The sequence below is a fragment of the Macrobrachium nipponense genome, chromosome 10 (assembly GCF_015104395.2).
Source record: "Macrobrachium nipponense isolate FS-2020 chromosome 10, ASM1510439v2, whole genome shotgun sequence".
Lineage (NCBI taxonomy): Eukaryota > Metazoa > Arthropoda > Malacostraca > Decapoda > Palaemonidae > Macrobrachium > Macrobrachium nipponense.
In genome coordinates, this window is record NC_087204.1 from 71425669 (window position 1) to 71444869 (window position 19201).

At 35.9% G+C, this 19201-nt stretch overlaps 1 protein-coding gene across 3 annotated transcripts in view; it reads right to left on the reverse strand.

The window, feature by feature from the left end:
• Positions 1–4362: 4362 nt before the first annotated feature.
• LOC135223674 (facilitated trehalose transporter Tret1-like) overlaps positions 4363–19201 on the reverse strand; it is a 16340-nt gene continuing 1501 nt past the window's right edge. For 2 of the 3 annotated variants that reach the window (XM_064262345.1, XM_064262344.1), the window contains exons 2-7: positions 14452–14546; positions 12436–12586; positions 8416–8578; positions 6654–7364; positions 5085–5202; positions 4363–4576 (exon numbers count right to left, since the gene is read on the reverse strand). In XM_064262345.1, coding sequence (XP_064118415.1) covers positions 4394–4576; positions 5085–5202; positions 6654–7364; positions 8416–8578; positions 12436–12586; positions 14452–14546 — 1421 coding nt within the window. In that variant the 3' untranslated portion in view covers positions 4363–4393. The remainder of the gene's footprint in view (positions 4577–5084; positions 5203–6653; positions 7365–8415; positions 8579–12435; positions 12587–14451; positions 14547–19201) is intronic. The other variant, XM_064262346.1, reaches the window with a different exon arrangement.

Sequence of the window (19201 nt, forward strand, 5' to 3'; positions counted from 1 at the left end):
ACTTATTTGTTTGAAATAATGTTCGATGCAATTTTAATTATCTCGGTATAAAATCAGGACTGAAATTAAATCAATCCTTATAGTTGTTTTTCCTCTATTTTTTTTCTGTTTCCGTAATATATGTTGTGAAACTGTCACATGTTACTGACAATGCCGTGGGACAATGCTAATGAGAACAATGATTAGTTTATGTGATTTGTAATTATTGATATTACTGTCGTCGTTGCTGATATTGCTGTTGTTGCTGTCAAGATGATATTAGTAATAATAATAAAAATCATTTAAATATTGAAGTACGCGAAACAAATTATATAACAAATATGAGAAATTATGCCGATAGTTTCCTAGATTCTCATTAGTGTTCATTGTATATCGAAAAGGTCGACATTATGATGACAACTATAATATCAACAGTGACAGTACCTCTATACAGACGTGTATAGATCTGGCACAGACGACAATGGATCAGAATGACACCCTAAATAACCACGGTCCCCATAGTCTCCCCCTTCCCTTCCACTGAGTGACGTAGTGCCAAGACGCTCGTGTATTTTCTATCGAGCGAATCTTGTTTGTTTTTGTACCACTGTTTTTTGATCGATGCCGTTACTCTTGGGCACACATGACTTCGTCATAGATCAGTCTCTTATTGATGCAATAAGGTACACAATAAACTAAATACGCACTATCAACCCACTAGTAATATAATTATATATATATATATATATATATATATATATATATATATATATATATATATATACTATATATATGTGTGTGTGTGTGTGTGTGTGTGTGTGTGTGTGTGTGTGTGTGTGAGTGTGAGTGTGAGAGTCTACTGGTCACTTTTTTACCAGATACATATGAAATTTAATAGCCACAATGCCCTCATAACTTCTTGAATTCTTAGCTCTTTTTTGGATACGCTTGTCACTACAAAGCCTGAAGATCCGAGTTTCTCCTTCAAATCAAATTTTTTGAACTTGGATATTCAGGCTTTGTAGTGACAAGCGTATCCAAAAAAGAACAAAGAATTCAACAAGTGAAGACGGGCATTACGGCTATTACAGTTTATATATATATATCTATATATATATATATAGATATATATATATATATATAAATGTGTGTGTGTGTGTGTGTGTAACTGGTAAAAATATTCAGTTACAAACAGTCTAGAATTCCATCTAATAAAAGGAGCCCATAAAACGCCAAAATATAGAAAATAAGTACTTTATTACAGAGACTGCTGTCTCTCTTCAGGTAGGTAATGAAAAGAGAGACAGCAGTCTCTGAAACATAGTGGTTGCTTCTATATTTTGGTGTTTTTATAGGCTCCTTTTATTAGATATATATATAGTAGTATATTTATATATATAGTATATATATATATATATAGATATATATATATATATATATATTATATAAATACATATATATATATATATATATATATTATATATATATATATATAATATATATATATATATATATATATAATGTTGATCGCAGTCATAAAGCTATTGTCCATATACGAATTTGAATGTGATTATATATTATATATATATATATATATATATATATATATATATAATATATATATATAAGGTGATCACAGACATAAAGCTATTTGTCATATACGAATGTGAATCGTTCTATATTGACCTCAAAAAGACAAACGTTTCCAGTGTTTGTGTGTACATGATGCTTAATCTCTGGTGTTTTTACCGGTTTGCGAGATTTCCTTTACACCGGAAATAATAGCACTGTATTGTTTTGCACCTGTTTGCCATAGTTGAAGTGTGGGAATGGTGACAGTGTGTTTTGCTTTTATTTATTTGCGATTTTTTTATATGAAAATGATGGCAGGGTCTTTTGCTTTGTGTTAACGATTTTAACAACTGAAGCAGTATCTTGTCTTTTATATGGCACGTAATTGGAATTTATTACAAATGTGGTGACGATGTGTGATGGGGTGAATGCTGTTTTCGACTCAGTTTTGATAGATGAAAGTTGAAAAAAGATAAGACATAGCGCCGACTAAAATCTTTTCTAACGCTACTCTATATGCTTTTTTTTGCTTACAATTGTGAAGTTATGTATAAATTCTTTTGATCATCAGTATCCTCAGAGGGAAAAAATATTTTATGTAAGATAGTTGCTGTTCAGCTTATCAGGGTAATTATTTCCTGAAACGATTCATCACAGAAATAGTTATTTAATATTCTGGTCGTTATTGTAGTGCAAAGTGACTGGCCTGCTCTGCTTGGTTTTAATTTAAAAAATCGTGAGATTGTCTTAGCATCAAGGTACACTGTCAATGACGGGTCAATATATTTCACATACTGATAATTTATGATCTGTGAGCCGTGTGCGATAATAATAATAATAATAATGATGATTAATAATAATAATAATAATAATAATAATAATAATAATAATAATAATAATAATAATAATAATAATAATAATTATAAATCAAGAAGAAAGTATCACTCACTGATGTCGCAATACCATGGGACACCAGAATTAAAGAGAAAGAAAAGGAAAAAATGGATAAGTCTCAAGACCTGAAAATAGAAAAAAGAAGGATATGAGATATGCCAGTGGAAATTGTACCGATAATCATAGGAACACTAAGCACGATCCCAAGATCTCTGAAAAGGAATATGGAAAAACTAGAGGCTGAAGTAGCTCCAGGACTCATGCAGAAGAGTGTGATCCTAGAAACGCGAACATAGTAAGAAAAGTGATGGACTCCTAAGGAGGCAGATGCAACCCGGAACCCCACTCTATGAATACCACCCAGTCGAATTGGAGGACTGTGATAGACCAAATAAAAAAATATTATTATTATTATTATTATTATTATTATTATTATTATTATTATTATTATTATTATTATTATTATTATTATTATTATTATTATTATTCTAAAGGTCCACAATAGTAAAAAAATGTTAAAAGTTCATATATAATTTACATTTTTTTTTTATTATTTTGGACCCCTTAGAACATTATATATACTCTAGTGTTAGAGAGCTTTTCCAGATTATTTTTAGTATTATTATTCATAAAAATCTCAATAGCATGAGTCACTGAAATGGTGAAGAAATCCGCAGTGGTGCAAATGTAAATATATTTTAGATATATTTATACAAGCGAGAGCTTTCATGAACCTGTTCGATTCTCCAAATTATTATTATTATTATTCATTATTATTATTATTATTATTATTATTATTATTATTTAACATTCAGATGGAAAAGAATAAAAAAGGCAATCATCTTGCCGAGAATGTTTCATAGATAAAGGTTGCCCGTATGTGAAAAGGAGAAACAGATAGAGCGAAAAGAGAATGATCGTGAATAACACCGATATGAAAAAAAGGGGCTAAACAAAATACAAACAAAGAAAATCATGTATGGACATTTGTTACCAAAAATTGCTTATGAAATCTTTTCAGTAAATAAGCAAATGTTTCCACATGAAACTGAATAGCCATCCTTACATTCTTTCCCTTATCCAGTCAAAGACAAGAAAACAGGGAACGGATGATCCCTCCCACCCAGCCCCCCCACCCCCATCCTCACAAGTAAACATTGCGTAAGGACTATCTGACATGCAAACAAAAGAGTTTCCTCCTCTGTAAAAGTCACAAGGAATTTGTGGAAGCAATTTCGATAGATCGCGTGAGCTCATTTTTTAGCATCTTTTGACGTTTGTCACCAGACTGCAAATATGTAGACAATATAATTTTTTTTTAATCCCCTACCGACAAATTTGGGGATACAGTTTTTCCACGATCCGTCTATGTTTCCTAGTCTATCCGTGTGTCTGTCTATCAGTGACTTTTATATTGTGCTTTGTGCCACCATAAAAAAGATATTGGCTCTTCTTGGTACAAAGTTTGGCTCCACAGCTAAAAGATGCTGGAAACGAACTATTGTGGCACCACCTTTTCAGAGGCCGTGAACAGCAGTTTTCGATACCTTTCCTAAGTCTTTTGGCATTCTCAGAATATTGTTCAGTCAAGTCGCAATCGAATGAGTTCCATAAAGTATTGTTTGACTTGAAGAGCCTCTTACGTGCACTCTGACCTCGCTGGGAAACAGCTTTACGAATGCGGGTACATCCGCTCTTTCATAGGTCATACAGCGTGAGAGGTCTCTTCTTCCACCACTCAACCGCCTCCCCCCCCCCCCCCCCCCCCCCCCCCCCTCCCCCCCCCCCCCCCCCCCCCCCCCCCCGCCTCCCCCAGAAAAAAATTGTACGGTTTGGTTTCAGCGAGGTCTCAAACAAAAGTGAATTGTGCCTCCATGGCTGTTGAAAGACAATAAAAGTCATGGAAAGAACATAACATGTTTTTAACACGATTTAATAACAGAACATATCATCCAATAGGCTTGTCTTTAGTTTCAGTCACTAGCGCGAGAGTAAATACGGTTGCAACGACACTGGAACCGGCGTAGAACCAGTAGAGACCCGCCTGCGTCAGAAACTCCTGCATGGGGCTGTACAGCTGCAAGGTGACGAAGGCGAAGATGGTGCCGCAGGACATACACACTGACGATGCCTGTGGATGAGAATCAATATCAGAATGTTTCTTTCGAATGCTTTCGCCTGCAAGAAAACGAACCACAAAGCAGACTATCTCTTCTGTTTTCCTTAAAATGAACACCAAACAAATTTATGATATTGATCACTCACTACTCGGTAAGACAGTGCTCGAGTTGTTCTTCGTCTATTAAAAATTAGTTTATTAAATGAATTGGTAATAGGATTGCATAGGATCGAGGAATATTTTTTATTGGGCTTGAAATTGATGTTTGGTGAAGGACATTTTTCACTAGGATTTTATCAAGTACACCATATATTCTTGTACACAAGCTCATGCATCTCCAAAAACAAATCACTCACTCAACCTTTGATATGACCTGCTGATATTGATAGCGTTTCCAACCCCCTCCCAAGGTCTGTTCCAAACTTCAGTAACGCTTATGTTTATTATTCATTTGTTTATTTATTTATTTTTGCCCGACACTCGACCCTCTCTCTTATTCTGGATTATTCCAGTTACTCACTAGTGAGCGAACGCTCGTAGGGAAGTATTCCACGGCCAAAGTAAAAGGGAGCGGATGCAGTCCAATGTCACCGAAGAAGAGACAGGTTGCGACGCAGAACATCGGGATCCATTTGAGGCTGAAAACAGAAAGCGGTCTTCAGAAGAGGCCAAAAGAGGAACAGTTACGTTCAATTACGTTTTAAAGTATTTATTTCGACTTCTTAAATCGTGTGTACTCAAATAAGTTGCTACGAACAGAAGCTGATTTTTTTTTTCGAGACCTCTTTGCTTACTTATTTTTTATTTAATATTAGCTTAGGGAGAGTCGAAAAAATTAGATAGTTGTAGTTGTATTTAGTGCTATGTTCATTTTTTCATTTTGTTTTGTTCTATGCAGCAAGGAGAAACTTATTTAATAAGTTTCATCAATTATTCTTGGCATGGTGTCAACTTTTGCCATGACACATCTGCAAAAAATATTAGCAGGTTTTAGTTCTTTAGTTGCTTCATTTAAAAATGTACCAGGAAAATGGATAAAAAATCCAATTGCCATAGTTTCTTTTCTTTCGTGATAGCTTAGAGTGCAGGTTACGAATAGATAAAAATATGAAGTGGCTTTGATTAAAAGAACAATAATAAAACTTGAACTCATTCCTATAGTCCGCGCCTCATCTTTACTCCATTCGTAATTATTAGGACGTAGCCTTTAGAAAACGTGTTTTATAATCTGGCCTTAAAAATTATTTGAGCTAGTTTCAGAACTTGATAGTTTCATAGTATCATCGGTGCAAGAGGCATTTTCCTTCTTTAGCACGTATCAGATTATTATTATTATAATAATAATAATAATAATAATAATAATAATAATAATAAAATAATAATAATAATAATAATAATAATAATAATAATAATAATAATAATAATAATAATAATTAATATTATTATTATTTTAACGACGATCACATGAAGACGACATATATCATCTTCAGCTCAGCACTTCCGTGATTGACGGTTGCATGTAAATTGATGGAAAAATATTGCAAAGTGAGACTCATTTCCAAATATCTTCTGACTGAATTGAACCTGACAAGAATTTAAACAGCGACAGTCATTCGAAGCCTACCTTAATGATTCCTCCTCGTCGGCATTAAGTGCAAGAAAAAGAGAAAGCAATGATGAGGATAGACGTAGCACTGATGTTCCTGGACCCTAAAGTTAATAACAACTATTCACTTAATATGATTTTGCAGGAGTAATATACGTTTTGTTAAGTTTGCCTACTATGCGTGTGGTTCTGTTCATTTAAGAAAACTTCAATAATTGCATTATGCTTAAGATCATATAGATGCAGTTTTTAACCTTTCCAGATTAAATAATTGTGAGTTTCGTGGCAACTCGACAAGAATGACATCATGATTGTCGCTGTTGTGTATAGCAACCAAACATTTAATAAAACATAATCTGGAGAGCTAATACCTCACGTGACAGCGCCTATTTAACAAGTGCTTTATAAATTACTGGATCTTAGTTTGAGTTGCCACTCTTCGATAAACTCTCGAGAACGTGAGACCTCAGAAAGCAGCATTACCTCGTGAACGTTTGTTCCACCGTGGAATTGCCATTCAGGTAGACGAACGTCCCGAGGACAATCAAGGAGCAGGCGTTGACTGAATGTGAGACGACGAGGCAGTATTTCCTGCCGATGCGATCCACGAGAAAAAAAACGGCGAACGTCCCAGCGATTCTCATGCTGACAACTATGCTCGCCGCCGTGGCGGGATCAAACAGCGTTCCAGCAGCTTCCAGGACCCTTCCAGTCTGTACGATCAAGATGAAGTTCCCACACAGCTGCTGGAAAAGAAACGTTAAGATGACGATGCCCAGACGGGCCATGATCTTCCTCCTGAAGAGGACCTTGTATCCCGAAGATTTCCTGTCCCGCGGAGATTGGTTGCGCCTCTCAAGGTCGTCCATCTCCTCCTCTACGTCGACAAAGTTACCCCGCAGGCGCTTTAGCACTTGGGCGGCGGCTACTCGCTGTCCTCGGAGGACCAGAAAAGACGGGGATTCGGGGATGACGAAGGAAGCGAACACCATCAATAGAACCGGCGCTAAGCAAACGAGAGAGAGAGAGTGCCACGGCAGGAAAGTGCCCAGTCCCAGAGTGTATTGGCCACCAAACACGATGCAGAAGACCGGCACGACAGACATCGTGCCCCTCAGCTTTGTGTCTGCTGTCTCCATGATGTAGGTGTTGACAGCCACGTTCGCTAAACCAACCCCGAGTCCCGATAAGAACCTGAAAAGAACGGAGATCTTTTAGAGGGATTGTAGTGTCATTTCTCATACATACAGTACATACATACTAATACATAACATAAATTAACATACATAACAATATTAATATATATGAATATTATATATATATATATATATTAGATATATATATATATATCTATATATATATATATACATATATAATATATATATATATGTGTATGTATTTTGCATTGCCAATGCAATTTTTTAAAATGCAAGTGAATTGTAAATAACATATTACTCAGTATTGCGTTCTGCGCTTTTTAATCTGGAGGTTCTGTGGTATCGTCGATCAAGTTATTATTCATGTTCCCTTTGTTAATCGTTGGGTCTTGCCAAGGTCCAGAGAAGGGTTGCAAATTTATGTTGTTCTTTTGTCGATACTGAGAAGAATCATGTTTACAATATTTTCATGTTAGATTGTGACGCTTGTGTGCAAACTTTTAGCTTTTGTTGGTGGATTTAACATTCTCTCTATTCCAGTATTTGTTCACTGCTTTTGGAATATTTTGTTTTCGTGCACAAGAACTTTCTGGTAAATCTTTAGAGTAACGACTTATTCCAGACGTTACTCGCACTCGTTTGAGTGTTTGGTTTTTTACTCTGTAATGACGAGAGAGTTGAAGTTTCTCCCGTCTCAGAATTGTTAATAACAATAATTTAGTCAGATGGGAAACATGCATTGACTCAATTAGAAAATTAATATGTAGGTCAGTGAGTACTGCCACGCATGATATACGAACATAACAAGGCTTATCTTGGAAATCTTCAAACCTGGGTATGCGTTCTAGCATGTCCTCAACATTTATTGTTTATTTTAAAATTCCCTCGGTGATTGGCAGGTGTGCATTAGCATTTCCCCAAAATTTAGAATATGGATGTGGTAATCCTTCAGAGATGATGAAGTGCTCCGAACATTCCCCAGAACTTCGAATGTGCGTCTAACATTCTCGGAATCCAGTCTGCATCTCACCCTTCCCTAAAATCCCTATAAAAATGAAGGAAATTAAGTAGACAACATCAGTCCTTACCTTCCCAAAAGGAAAACTGTTGAGCATGAAGAGAGTCCAGTTATAATCCATCCCAGGAAATAAGGGACCGTGTTTATCTGTAGAGAACGCCTCCGCCCCACCACGTTCACCAACCACCCAGCAAAGAAAGCACCGAAAAGGCTTCCCAGTTGGACCAGGCTACCTGCAAGGTCGCGATGGAAGAGATTCGGTTATAATCGCGCACACAAACCAGGGTCAGTGTTTATCTTTTGGGTCAGAGTGAGTTTCGCCAACAGAGACCAAATGGTTACAGTCACCATCACTCAAAACAGAATGGGAGCAATGTTTACTCTCTCTCTCTCTCTCTCTCTCTCTCTCTCTCTTCTCTCTCTCTCTCTGACCCACACGAATAGAGAACAGTAGTTTCATTTGAGTTGACAGCACCCACAAAAACGAGGAACCGGAGTTTTCACCTGAGTGCCAAATCACGTTCATAAACTGATAAAAATATTTCTTTTGCGTCGTTAAAAAGAAAAAAAAACACGCATGCAAAGATCAAAGTTTTCCCTTTTGAATCTAAGTAGCCGGCAAGTACTGTAGTGGTTTTTTCACTGACTCTGTATGACTTGTGCAGTATGAAAACAATTCTCTCTTGAGTCAGAAATCTTTTTACCTTGTCACGATGACACTAAAAATCCTTGAATAATGTTTTTCTTCTCAGTTACCTTAACCTTTGAAATGGTAACTGAATCACTTCACCTACCACAAACCACCAAATCATTCCAAACTGGAGTGTTTTTATGTAAAACCGTTAAGCTTTACAAATTGATGCTAGGACTGTATTCACTTAATATGGCATCTTAATGTTAGACTTCAGTAAATTCATTCCTCTGACCATTATGGAAAAAATTATGAGATCTATTAAAAAAGTCAAAACTACAGTTGTAGATGAATTTCAATATACTCAAAATTTCAATAAATAAAAAAATGACAATGATAACTGAACTTCAATATCTATTTTTCAGTAAGGATGAGTGTCGGCATAAAGTAATAATGTATTATATAAGTATATACACCTCAGCACAACCTGCACGAAATTTGACAGTTACTTAACTTGATGAAGGCCATTATGAACGCAGACACACTCTAGGTGAACACATTTGTTTTTCAACTTGATAAGTTAGCTACCACTTATCGACACACTATTTTATAACAGTATATATATATATATATATATATATATGATATATCTTATATATATATATATAAATGTATGCATATAAACATATATTGTGGAGTGTTTAAATTATATATATATAATATATATTAATATATAATGTATGTTTCTTAATATAACATATATATTGTGTATGTGTTTAATATATATATAGATATATATATATATATATAATATATAATGTATGGTTATATATATACATATATATTGTGGTATGGGGATATATATATATATATATATATATATATATATATTAATATATATATGTGTGTGTGGTGGGTGTGTGTGTGTGTCAAATAAAAAAAAACAGTTTTAACCAGTCATCTAATATCAATATATTATATAATATTATATATATATATATAATATATATTATGGTGTGTGGTGTGGGGTGTGTTGTGTGTGTGTGTGTTTACAGTAAGAACACTACTAGGGATTTACCGGGCGTAATCCCTGAATATTTCAGTGAATACGCGTAATCTACCAAGGAATTCTCGTCAGGGGTTCAGGTGGATCAAATTGACATGCAAAGCATGCCCAGTGGATCCAACAAGAAATGGATCATGGTGCACCAGGATCACCTGACGAAGTTTTGCATCCTTCGAGCCTTGACGTCTATAAGAGCTGCAGAGGTCGCTTTTCATCTACTGGACATTTTTCTTCTCTTTGGTGCCCCCGTTATTCTCCAAAGCGATAACGGATCCGAGTTCACTTCACAAGTCATTACAGAGCTGAAGGAAGTTTGGCCAAAACTAACACTGGTGCATGGTAAGCCTCGCCATCCTAAAGGTCAGGGGTCGGTTGAGCGCGCAAACGGTGATTACTGAAATATTCAGGGATTACGCGTAATCCCTAGGTACGTGTTCTTACTGTAACACACACACACACACACACACACACACACACACACACATATATATATATATATATATTATATATAATATATATAATATATATAGATATATATTTAACTATGTATTCATTTAAATTGGAATTTTCTTTTCATTCCTTTATAAACTCATTCTCTGCTACCTATCATAAATGCCTTTATACAGGAATAAGGAATTGCATTACTGAATTGTAAATGTTTAATTCGGACAAATTACATTCCATGTATCGACGAAGCTTTGATTCCGAAAATTAATAAAAAGTTAATCTCTTTCCAATGTCTCAATTGTGTCCAATATTTCACACGTAAATATCGATAGCAAAGATTCGCTTCGAATACGGAATGAAATTGCGCCCCCAAGGACTGTCATTTTTTATGCAAATGAACAAGATAATTGCAATTATAACACTCCGGATTTCGGGTAAAATTCGAACACTGAGATATGGGGAGATCGCCTCGTTTTTCTAAAAAGTAATTAGGTTCTGTTAGATGTCTTTTCACGAGTTATATCTGAAACAATTTATTTGATATTTGTTATGCTTATCTGTCGTTGATTTTTATCGATTCAACGCTAAATGTTGTAGTTTTACGGGCTGCTCTAGAAGCAAGAGCCCTTGCTGGCATAAGGCCAGCTAAATCTAAAGCAATAGCAACAAATGTTGTTCCGTCGTTTTCCTGTGCTGTTTTCAATATTCTTATCATCACCCGTAGCTATATAGATTCTTTTATTTGCTTTTGTTGTCATTGTTAAGTCAGAAAGTTATGCTTTCATTCGGGATTTGTGTTTTTGCGTTTGTCCATAAGATATTTGAAAATTCACAACGTAATTATATATATATATATTATATATATATATATATATATATATATATATATATATATGTATATATATATATATATAAACTGAAGCCGCTAGGAAAATTAAGAATGAAAAGACAGAGCACCAAGTACTTCCGTGTATTTAACACATCTTCGGGGCACAAAGTAATCCAGAACACAAAACTAGTGAGCAAGAAAGCTCTCATAAAAGCTAAGTGAAGAAAACAGAAATATTAAAAATAAGTATAATATGGCCATTTCAAAGAGAAACAATATCCGTCCAGATCCTCCAGCCACTCAACACCCCAACAAGTCAGTAACAACAACCTAAAAAAAAAAAAATCACCAATAAACGAAAACGACAAGTAATGTTAAAATAACCGAATGAACAGTAATATCAATAAGAAAGCATGAAAAGGTAATTGACTAGTACACAAAATTAAAGGATAATGCTGAAACGCTTCACTATTTTATCTATGATAAGATTGCCTAATTTGTGCATACCAGGCCTCAAATTTTAAAAGTTTTCCGGAATACGTCTTTATAAAGGCAGGTTGTATTATACTATTGACGTTATTAGGGTTACTATTCATAATTGTGACTTCAGTTTTTTTATTAACTGGTTGACAAGTAGTCAGTTTTTCTTTTCTGTAAGTAATGGGGTCATTGGGCAATTGCTCTCTTTCTTTTGACTTTTTTGCGTGTTGAGTAGTTAAGTGATCTGTTTGTAATGGCCTTATTACACATATTTTCAATTGCTTTTTTTTCTTCACTTTCCTTTTGTGAGAGCTTACTTGCACACTCGTTTTGCACTCTGTATTATTGTGTGCCCCGAAGATGTGTTAAATACACGAAAGTACTTGGCACTCTGCCTTTTCATTCTTAACTTTCATAGTGGCTTCAGCTAATAAACAAAATCACGTGCTTACTTTTGTGATTTCTTAATATATAATATATATATATATATATATATATATATATATATATATATATATATATATATATATATATATATATATATATATATATCTACAAAATAGCGAGGAAAGAGCAAATTATTTTCTAAGATGAAAAATAAAATATTTGAACATGAGTCTCTCGTGACACTACTAACCTGCCATGTCCATCTGAGCGTCCGTCAATGTAAATTCAGTTCCAACTAAGGTTTTGTTGTTGAGAGCCATGTCTGCCAATCCGGGTGAGGGCCACGTCAATATGGTGCCAATGCAGAAGTGGCCCACTGATCCCATGGCCACTACGCAGAACTGAGGGATGAAAAATGCCAAAAAATCAAGCTCGAAGAAATTAACAATAAGAATAATTTCCATTGTCATTTTTTCTATAATATGGAGGCTAGTGGGACTGGTATTCAAACGTGCCTTATTTAGTCCAAGCTGATGAAAACAAGTAACGGAATGGGAATGAAAAATGAGACACTTAACACTTACTGAAGCGATGGACACGCCTCTTAAAGAATGGAGGGTTATAGGTGCCATGGACGCAGCAAGGAAGAGCGTTCTAACTTGGGCAGTAGCAGGAAAGAATTAACTTGGCACTACGCCCAAAATCATTATCGCAGTTTCTCTCACGAGTGATGTAAAGGATAATTTGAATGATCGTAATGAACTTGCAACAGATGAGATGAAGATCTAAAATCGCAAATTAATACATCGAAACGAATTTTCTTTGTTCAAAAATATTGCTATCGTAGCCATGGCAACTTGCAATCAATCCAGATAAGGTCAAAGTAAAATCCAGTGAGAAAGACGAACCGCCCTGTGTCAGCCATCAGACATAATATAGAGGTATCTCGTCTTTAGTTAAAACACTCCCACTAACCGTCCTCCCCCACCCCCGCACCTCTCTCCCACCAACCACAACTTCCAGCCTTACCTCCACCCTCGCCTAGACGCCCACACCCTCAACCCCTGTGAAATATTCAGGGTTTAGCGCAAAAGGCGCCGAAGCTGGAGACAGATTCTTCGGACGAAATCATTTCCCGGAATTACCTTTGTCATTTTGGCTGGATGGCGATCGATGTAGCCTTGACCCGGGGCAGTAGTGCTTCCCTTTCTTTATGACTGTTATTACTTATGCGTCATTTATTCATTTGTTTCTGTCAATATTCTATAGCCTTTATTGAGTAGAATAGGTTTTCAACCATGATTTTTTAAAAAATTAAAGTTGTTCATGCATAATCCGTGTGAGAATTGGTTTTCAGTTTACGGTGAAATGCAATCCCTCTACGTGAGGTTTCTTGATAAGGATTTAACTTTTATTTTGCTGGCATTCAATAGAGTCATGATTAGCGGTAGTAGCAATATTTCAAGACAGTTAATCCAGACAACGGAGCCACTTGTCTCGCTCCTCACAGGGTTCGCCTTCAATGACTGCACTTAAAGTTCATTTAGAAAATGAAGAAGTTGGGCAGTTAATTGACAAGAAACCAAAGGGAACAGATAAGAGGCAGAAAGCACTGCACCTGGGAAAGAGGCCCTGCAAACAATACGAAGTACTGCTCATTGGACTCTACCCAAGGTGCGCTTTTGTCAACATCCCTCCAAAGGGAACGTCATATTCAAGGTACCTATTATGTTTTGAAGTAATTATGTGTTTCTGTCTGTCTGTCTGTCTGTCTTGTCTATGAATGTATGTATGTAGGCATGTATCTATCTGTACATTATGTATCTATGTAACGTATAATATATATATATATAATATAATATATATAATATAATATATATATATATACATATATACATATATATATATATTTCTTTACTAATCTTTCCATCTTTGTTGTGATACCCAGCCATTGAGACGTTACTTTTATGTGTGTGTTTTAGACCTTAAGATAAAAAATAATGGCTGCGCGTAGCAAATCATCAATAACGTACAGTGAATGTTGTGAATTGTCAACAACTAATGTTACAAAAACATGCATGACAAGCAAGAAAAAAAAACCATTCACTTAAACCTCCATTTCTTTCTGCTTGTTGCAGCACTCTCCAATATACTCAACCCTGAATGCATTCCCCGCAGACGTCACTCGTTGGTGCATGCAGTGAATTGTTATCCAACATAAAAGGTGCGAAAAATGCTTCTCTTCCGCCACTCGTCTTTTGTTTACCTGTTTTAACACCCTCCATCGGTATTCCTTCCTCGGCTCCTCCAGTTGCTGCCTTTTTGTGCCACTCGGTCGTAGTCTCAAACTGGAAGAGCGTCCTGTTGACGAAAAGAAAAAGGAAAAAATGGCCTTTGTGTTATAGTATTCAGGATTTCTTCAATGATAAATCAACTGGGAGACAAATTCGATAGCCGATATGATCGTCAATCGCTGCCAGAGAAAAATGGAAATTGAAATGTTCAGATCAGCCTAATGAATAACATTTCTAATTGTTATTTAGGGATCGTATAAAGAATCTCTCTCTCTCTCTCTCTCTCTCTCTCTCTCTCTCTCTCTCTCTCTCTCTCTCTCTCTCTCTTTGTTCTTAGTTTTTATTACTCTTCTAATCAACTCATTCTGATGCCACTAAAATAAAAACATGAAGGGCAAAACCCACGACTTCCTTTACTGACTTAAAGAACTATAAGTAAATCTTTGGCCTGACGAAATGCAGTTGCTAAGAATTTCATTGCAATTCATCATCTCATTGGACGAGTGGTTTGCGTACCCGCCTGTCAATCTGATAGCCCGAGCTCGTTCCCCACTGCTGCCAATCCGGAACTAGAGAAATTCATTTCTGGTGTAGAGAAATTCTTTTTCGATAGAACGTGGTTCAGATCCCACAATAAGCTGTAGGTTCCCGTTGCTAAGAAACCAATTGGTTCTTAGCCACGTAAAGAAATCTCATCCTTCTGCCCATCACTAGGAGAGCTGCCAATCAACTCTGTGGTCTGATTAAACTAAGATATACTTAACTTTTTTCTGTTTTTCTTTGAATCTAAATTAAATATGTAACCCATTTCTGCGATAATTATGATGCATATTTGACAGTATGACGGTTTCCATCCCTTGACCTCAGATGGAGAGAAACATTTTCTTGACATCCGTCAAACCGCTCAGGCCGACGATCTTCCCTCCTCTTCTTTTGTTTTTGTCAGGCTTTCTCTCGATAGCATTAATCCACATCGCTCATTTGTATACAACCCCGCATGTGTTAAAGAGACAGCGTGACGTCTAAACCGTGAACTTCTGAATCGACAAATTCGTTCGTTTTCATGACTTCTATACTTTTCCCTCTCTTTTTCAAGTCGTCTGTAGTTATGCTTCCGTGTAAGTTATACTGTAATTTCACTTTTATAAAAAAAAAATTACATGTCAATATCGCTTTTGATTTTTATAACACGGTTTTCTTACCATAATCGGTCTGTCGTAATCACGATTGATGTATGCAATGATATAACCCCTCCTACTGGGTTACTGTCTTCTGTCATGCATGTCCGTATTTGCTGGTCATTTTTTTTTTCTTGTTTTTTTTTTTTTTTTTTTTTTTTTTTTTTTTTTTTTTTTTTTTTTTTTTTTGCACAGTTGCGTGTGTCTCTGACGGTAAATTTGACAGCAGTCATTACAAGAACGCCTGTGTATAATGTATGTGAGAGTCGTCTTGACATTGTTAAGGTCGTTGGAATGAAGACTTTCGTTTTTGTGATAAAAAATCATTTCTTATCTATTTAAGGGAAGTATTTCATATTTGTGGTAAAAAAAAAAGAATGCCTCATCTTTGTGGTGAAAAATAATACCTCATGTTTGTAATAAAGAATAATGTTCATTTCTGTGATAAAAGACGACTCTTTGTGATAAGAAATTAATGCTCATTTTTGTGATAAGAAATTAATGCTCATTTTTGTGATAAAAGACAACTCTTTGTGATAAAAAAAATGGTAATTTTTGTGGTAAAAGACACCTCTTTGTGATAAAAAGTAATGGCCATTTATGTGATAAAAGACAACTCATTGTGATAAAAAGTAATGCCCATTTTTGTGATAAAAGAATTCATTATGATAAAAAGTAATGCCCATTTTTGTGATAAACGACAATTCATTGTGATAAAAAGTAATGCCCATTTTTGTGATAAAAGACAATTCATTGTGATAAAAAGTAATGCCCATTTTTGTGATAAAAGACAACTAACTCATTGTGATAAAAAAATAATGCTCATTTTGTGATAAAAGACACCTCTTTGTGATAGAAAATAATGCCTCATCTCGGCGGTAAAAACAGCACATCGCGTATGTCATAAAAAGTAATGTCTCATCTTTATGATAAAGAATAATGCCTCATCTTTGTGACAAAAATGAATGCCTCTTTTAACTTGGTGATGCAGAAAATGGATAAATAAGAGGTGTCTCCTTGAAGACATTTTGGAACTGGCACCGAACACAACCTTATTACCTCCTCTTTGACCTGTATACCGAGTGTATCCAAGGTCATCTAGGCATATCCCACCCTTCCGCTAAATTTCATAGAAAAACAGCCCTAAGCAATGGGGCACTTTCGGCCACTCGTCGCTTTAGACGATGAAAGGGTGGAGTTGGATTGGTTGGGGCAGCTTAGAGATATCCAGAACTTTTACATTAAGCAGTAGCAGTTAGAGCGGTTGGACAGCAAGATTGAAGAAATGAAGATTAAAGCAAGATTAAAGTAAAAGGCTATAAAGTGGCTGCAGTTAGGGGCCGAAGGTACGCCACAAACTCCCTTTTATAATGTGTACAGTGCACCACGTGAGGTGCACTGACCGCGCTACCACCCTGCGATCCATTAACTTTTGAGATATCTTGAACACAGTTAACCAAACGAACAAACAGATAGACGGGTGATTACCTAACCTTCGTCCAAATTCGCCAGCGGATAACAAAAGGCGGTTTATCCGGAATAAAATCTCGCAGTCTAAACATCTGAAACGATTCTTTCAATTCCTTCGTCGAAGACATCGAGAAAAAGATTCATTCGCGGCCACGAACTTTAACAACGACACGACAACACTGCCTTTCATAGAATTACTCATGCACACATTTATTAAGGTGCAACGGACCAGCGGACGGGGAAATATAATGGTGTCTGCTTATTCGGAGCGCGTCTCGTCCCCCCGACATGTCGACACAGTAGATTGGTGAAGCAAATGAATGCTGCTATGGCGAGCCGTTTGAATCAACAATACTTATGGGGTGCTCAGCTCACCCCCACCCCACCCTCACCCTCCCCTCGCCTCCCCTCCCCAAAACCTACCATTCTACCCTTCCCAAGTCCTTTTAGTAATGGCCTGCTTGATTGATTGAAGTGCGTGTAATGTTATTTGTGTCAGTTAGCCTCTCAGATGCTGTATTTATTGACCACTTCATAACCATTGTTTTAAAACCTTGGGTCGTGTCCCATAATCTATATTTTTTACGTTTTATAAATTTCATCTGTAACAACTTGTTATGAACTACTGATTATATATACATATTATATATTATATATATATATATGTATATATATAGATATTATATATATATATATCATATATATATATATATATACTATAGCATATATATACATATATATATATATATATCTCTCTATAGTATTACTATATAATATATATATGTAATAAATCAATAATATTATCCCTTTGAGGTTACAAACATTCTTTATTGCGGGAGTTTCCATGAAAGTCATAACCTTTCGGCTTGCCACTTAAATAGGTAGGCCTTTCGTCAGTAATAAGGATATATAAAAGGAATAAATTTCTGACTCACATTGGTACCGATTTCGGGTAGGGAAGTTGGGTAAAATTCAGTGGTGTATTAGGCGCTAGGTGTCTGCCCGGGAAAAACCTCAGGTACTTAGTACTAAAGATACTATAGAGTACATAAAGATACCCAACTCGATTTTTTCCCATAAGAGCGTATATACGTACCACGAAAGCCACCAAGCGGTTGTAATCTAATGCCATCATCAAGGACGAAGCAGTGACGTCACAAGAAACGTCAGGACCTACGTCATAAATGTAAAAACCACGCCTTCAAGATTTACTCTTTATACCATCCATTCACGGTTTTCTCTTTACCATAAGTTCAAGATTTTCTCTTTCAACCATGTATCCACAATTTTCAATTTGACACCATGCATTTTGAGCTTGATCTTGACACCTTGCATCCAGGATTTTCTCTTAATGCCGTGCATCCAAGGTTTTCTTTTTGCACCATGAATGCTGGGCAGCCCTAGAAACACAATATAGTTGTATTTCTCATAAATTGCAACTACAGTATTCATTTTTGAAAGGTGTGTTTTAATAAATTCAAAATGTGATACACAAAAATAAAATTTTGGCTATATAAGCTGCAGCCAAAATATACCTTTCGAATACAGTATGTAAACAAATGTCGCCATTCGTCAATCTTGTGAAAAATCGTGTTCCCATTGGTTGGGATTTATGAGTTCATGCTTTTTCATTTTGATTACAGCCGCAGTTGCCAGTTATCGCTACTGGCGCTTTGGTACGGCGCATATGGCTAACTTAAGTCTTAGGTTCCGACTTCTTTTACGACTTGTGTGGAGGAATTACTAACGCTCTGGACTCTCACTTGAAAGATCGGGGTTCTGTCCCGATGTGTCAGAACTATATTTCTCTGAAACACATTACCATGTATTCAGATCCATTATATAATAATGTGTAGAGAAGTAAATAAATATAGCCATCGACAGTGCTGGGTTCAACAGCTATTCAGAATTTGGCTTATTTTAATCCTTACCAAATAGCCCTTTGACTCTGCAAGTATGTCTCAGGCCACCTGAAGATGTTGTTTTTGCCACAGATAAGATGGTGAGGGTTAAGATTAAGATGTGGCAAGATGTCATTAATCTCTTTCTCTCTCCTTCCTCATGTAAGGCTGGG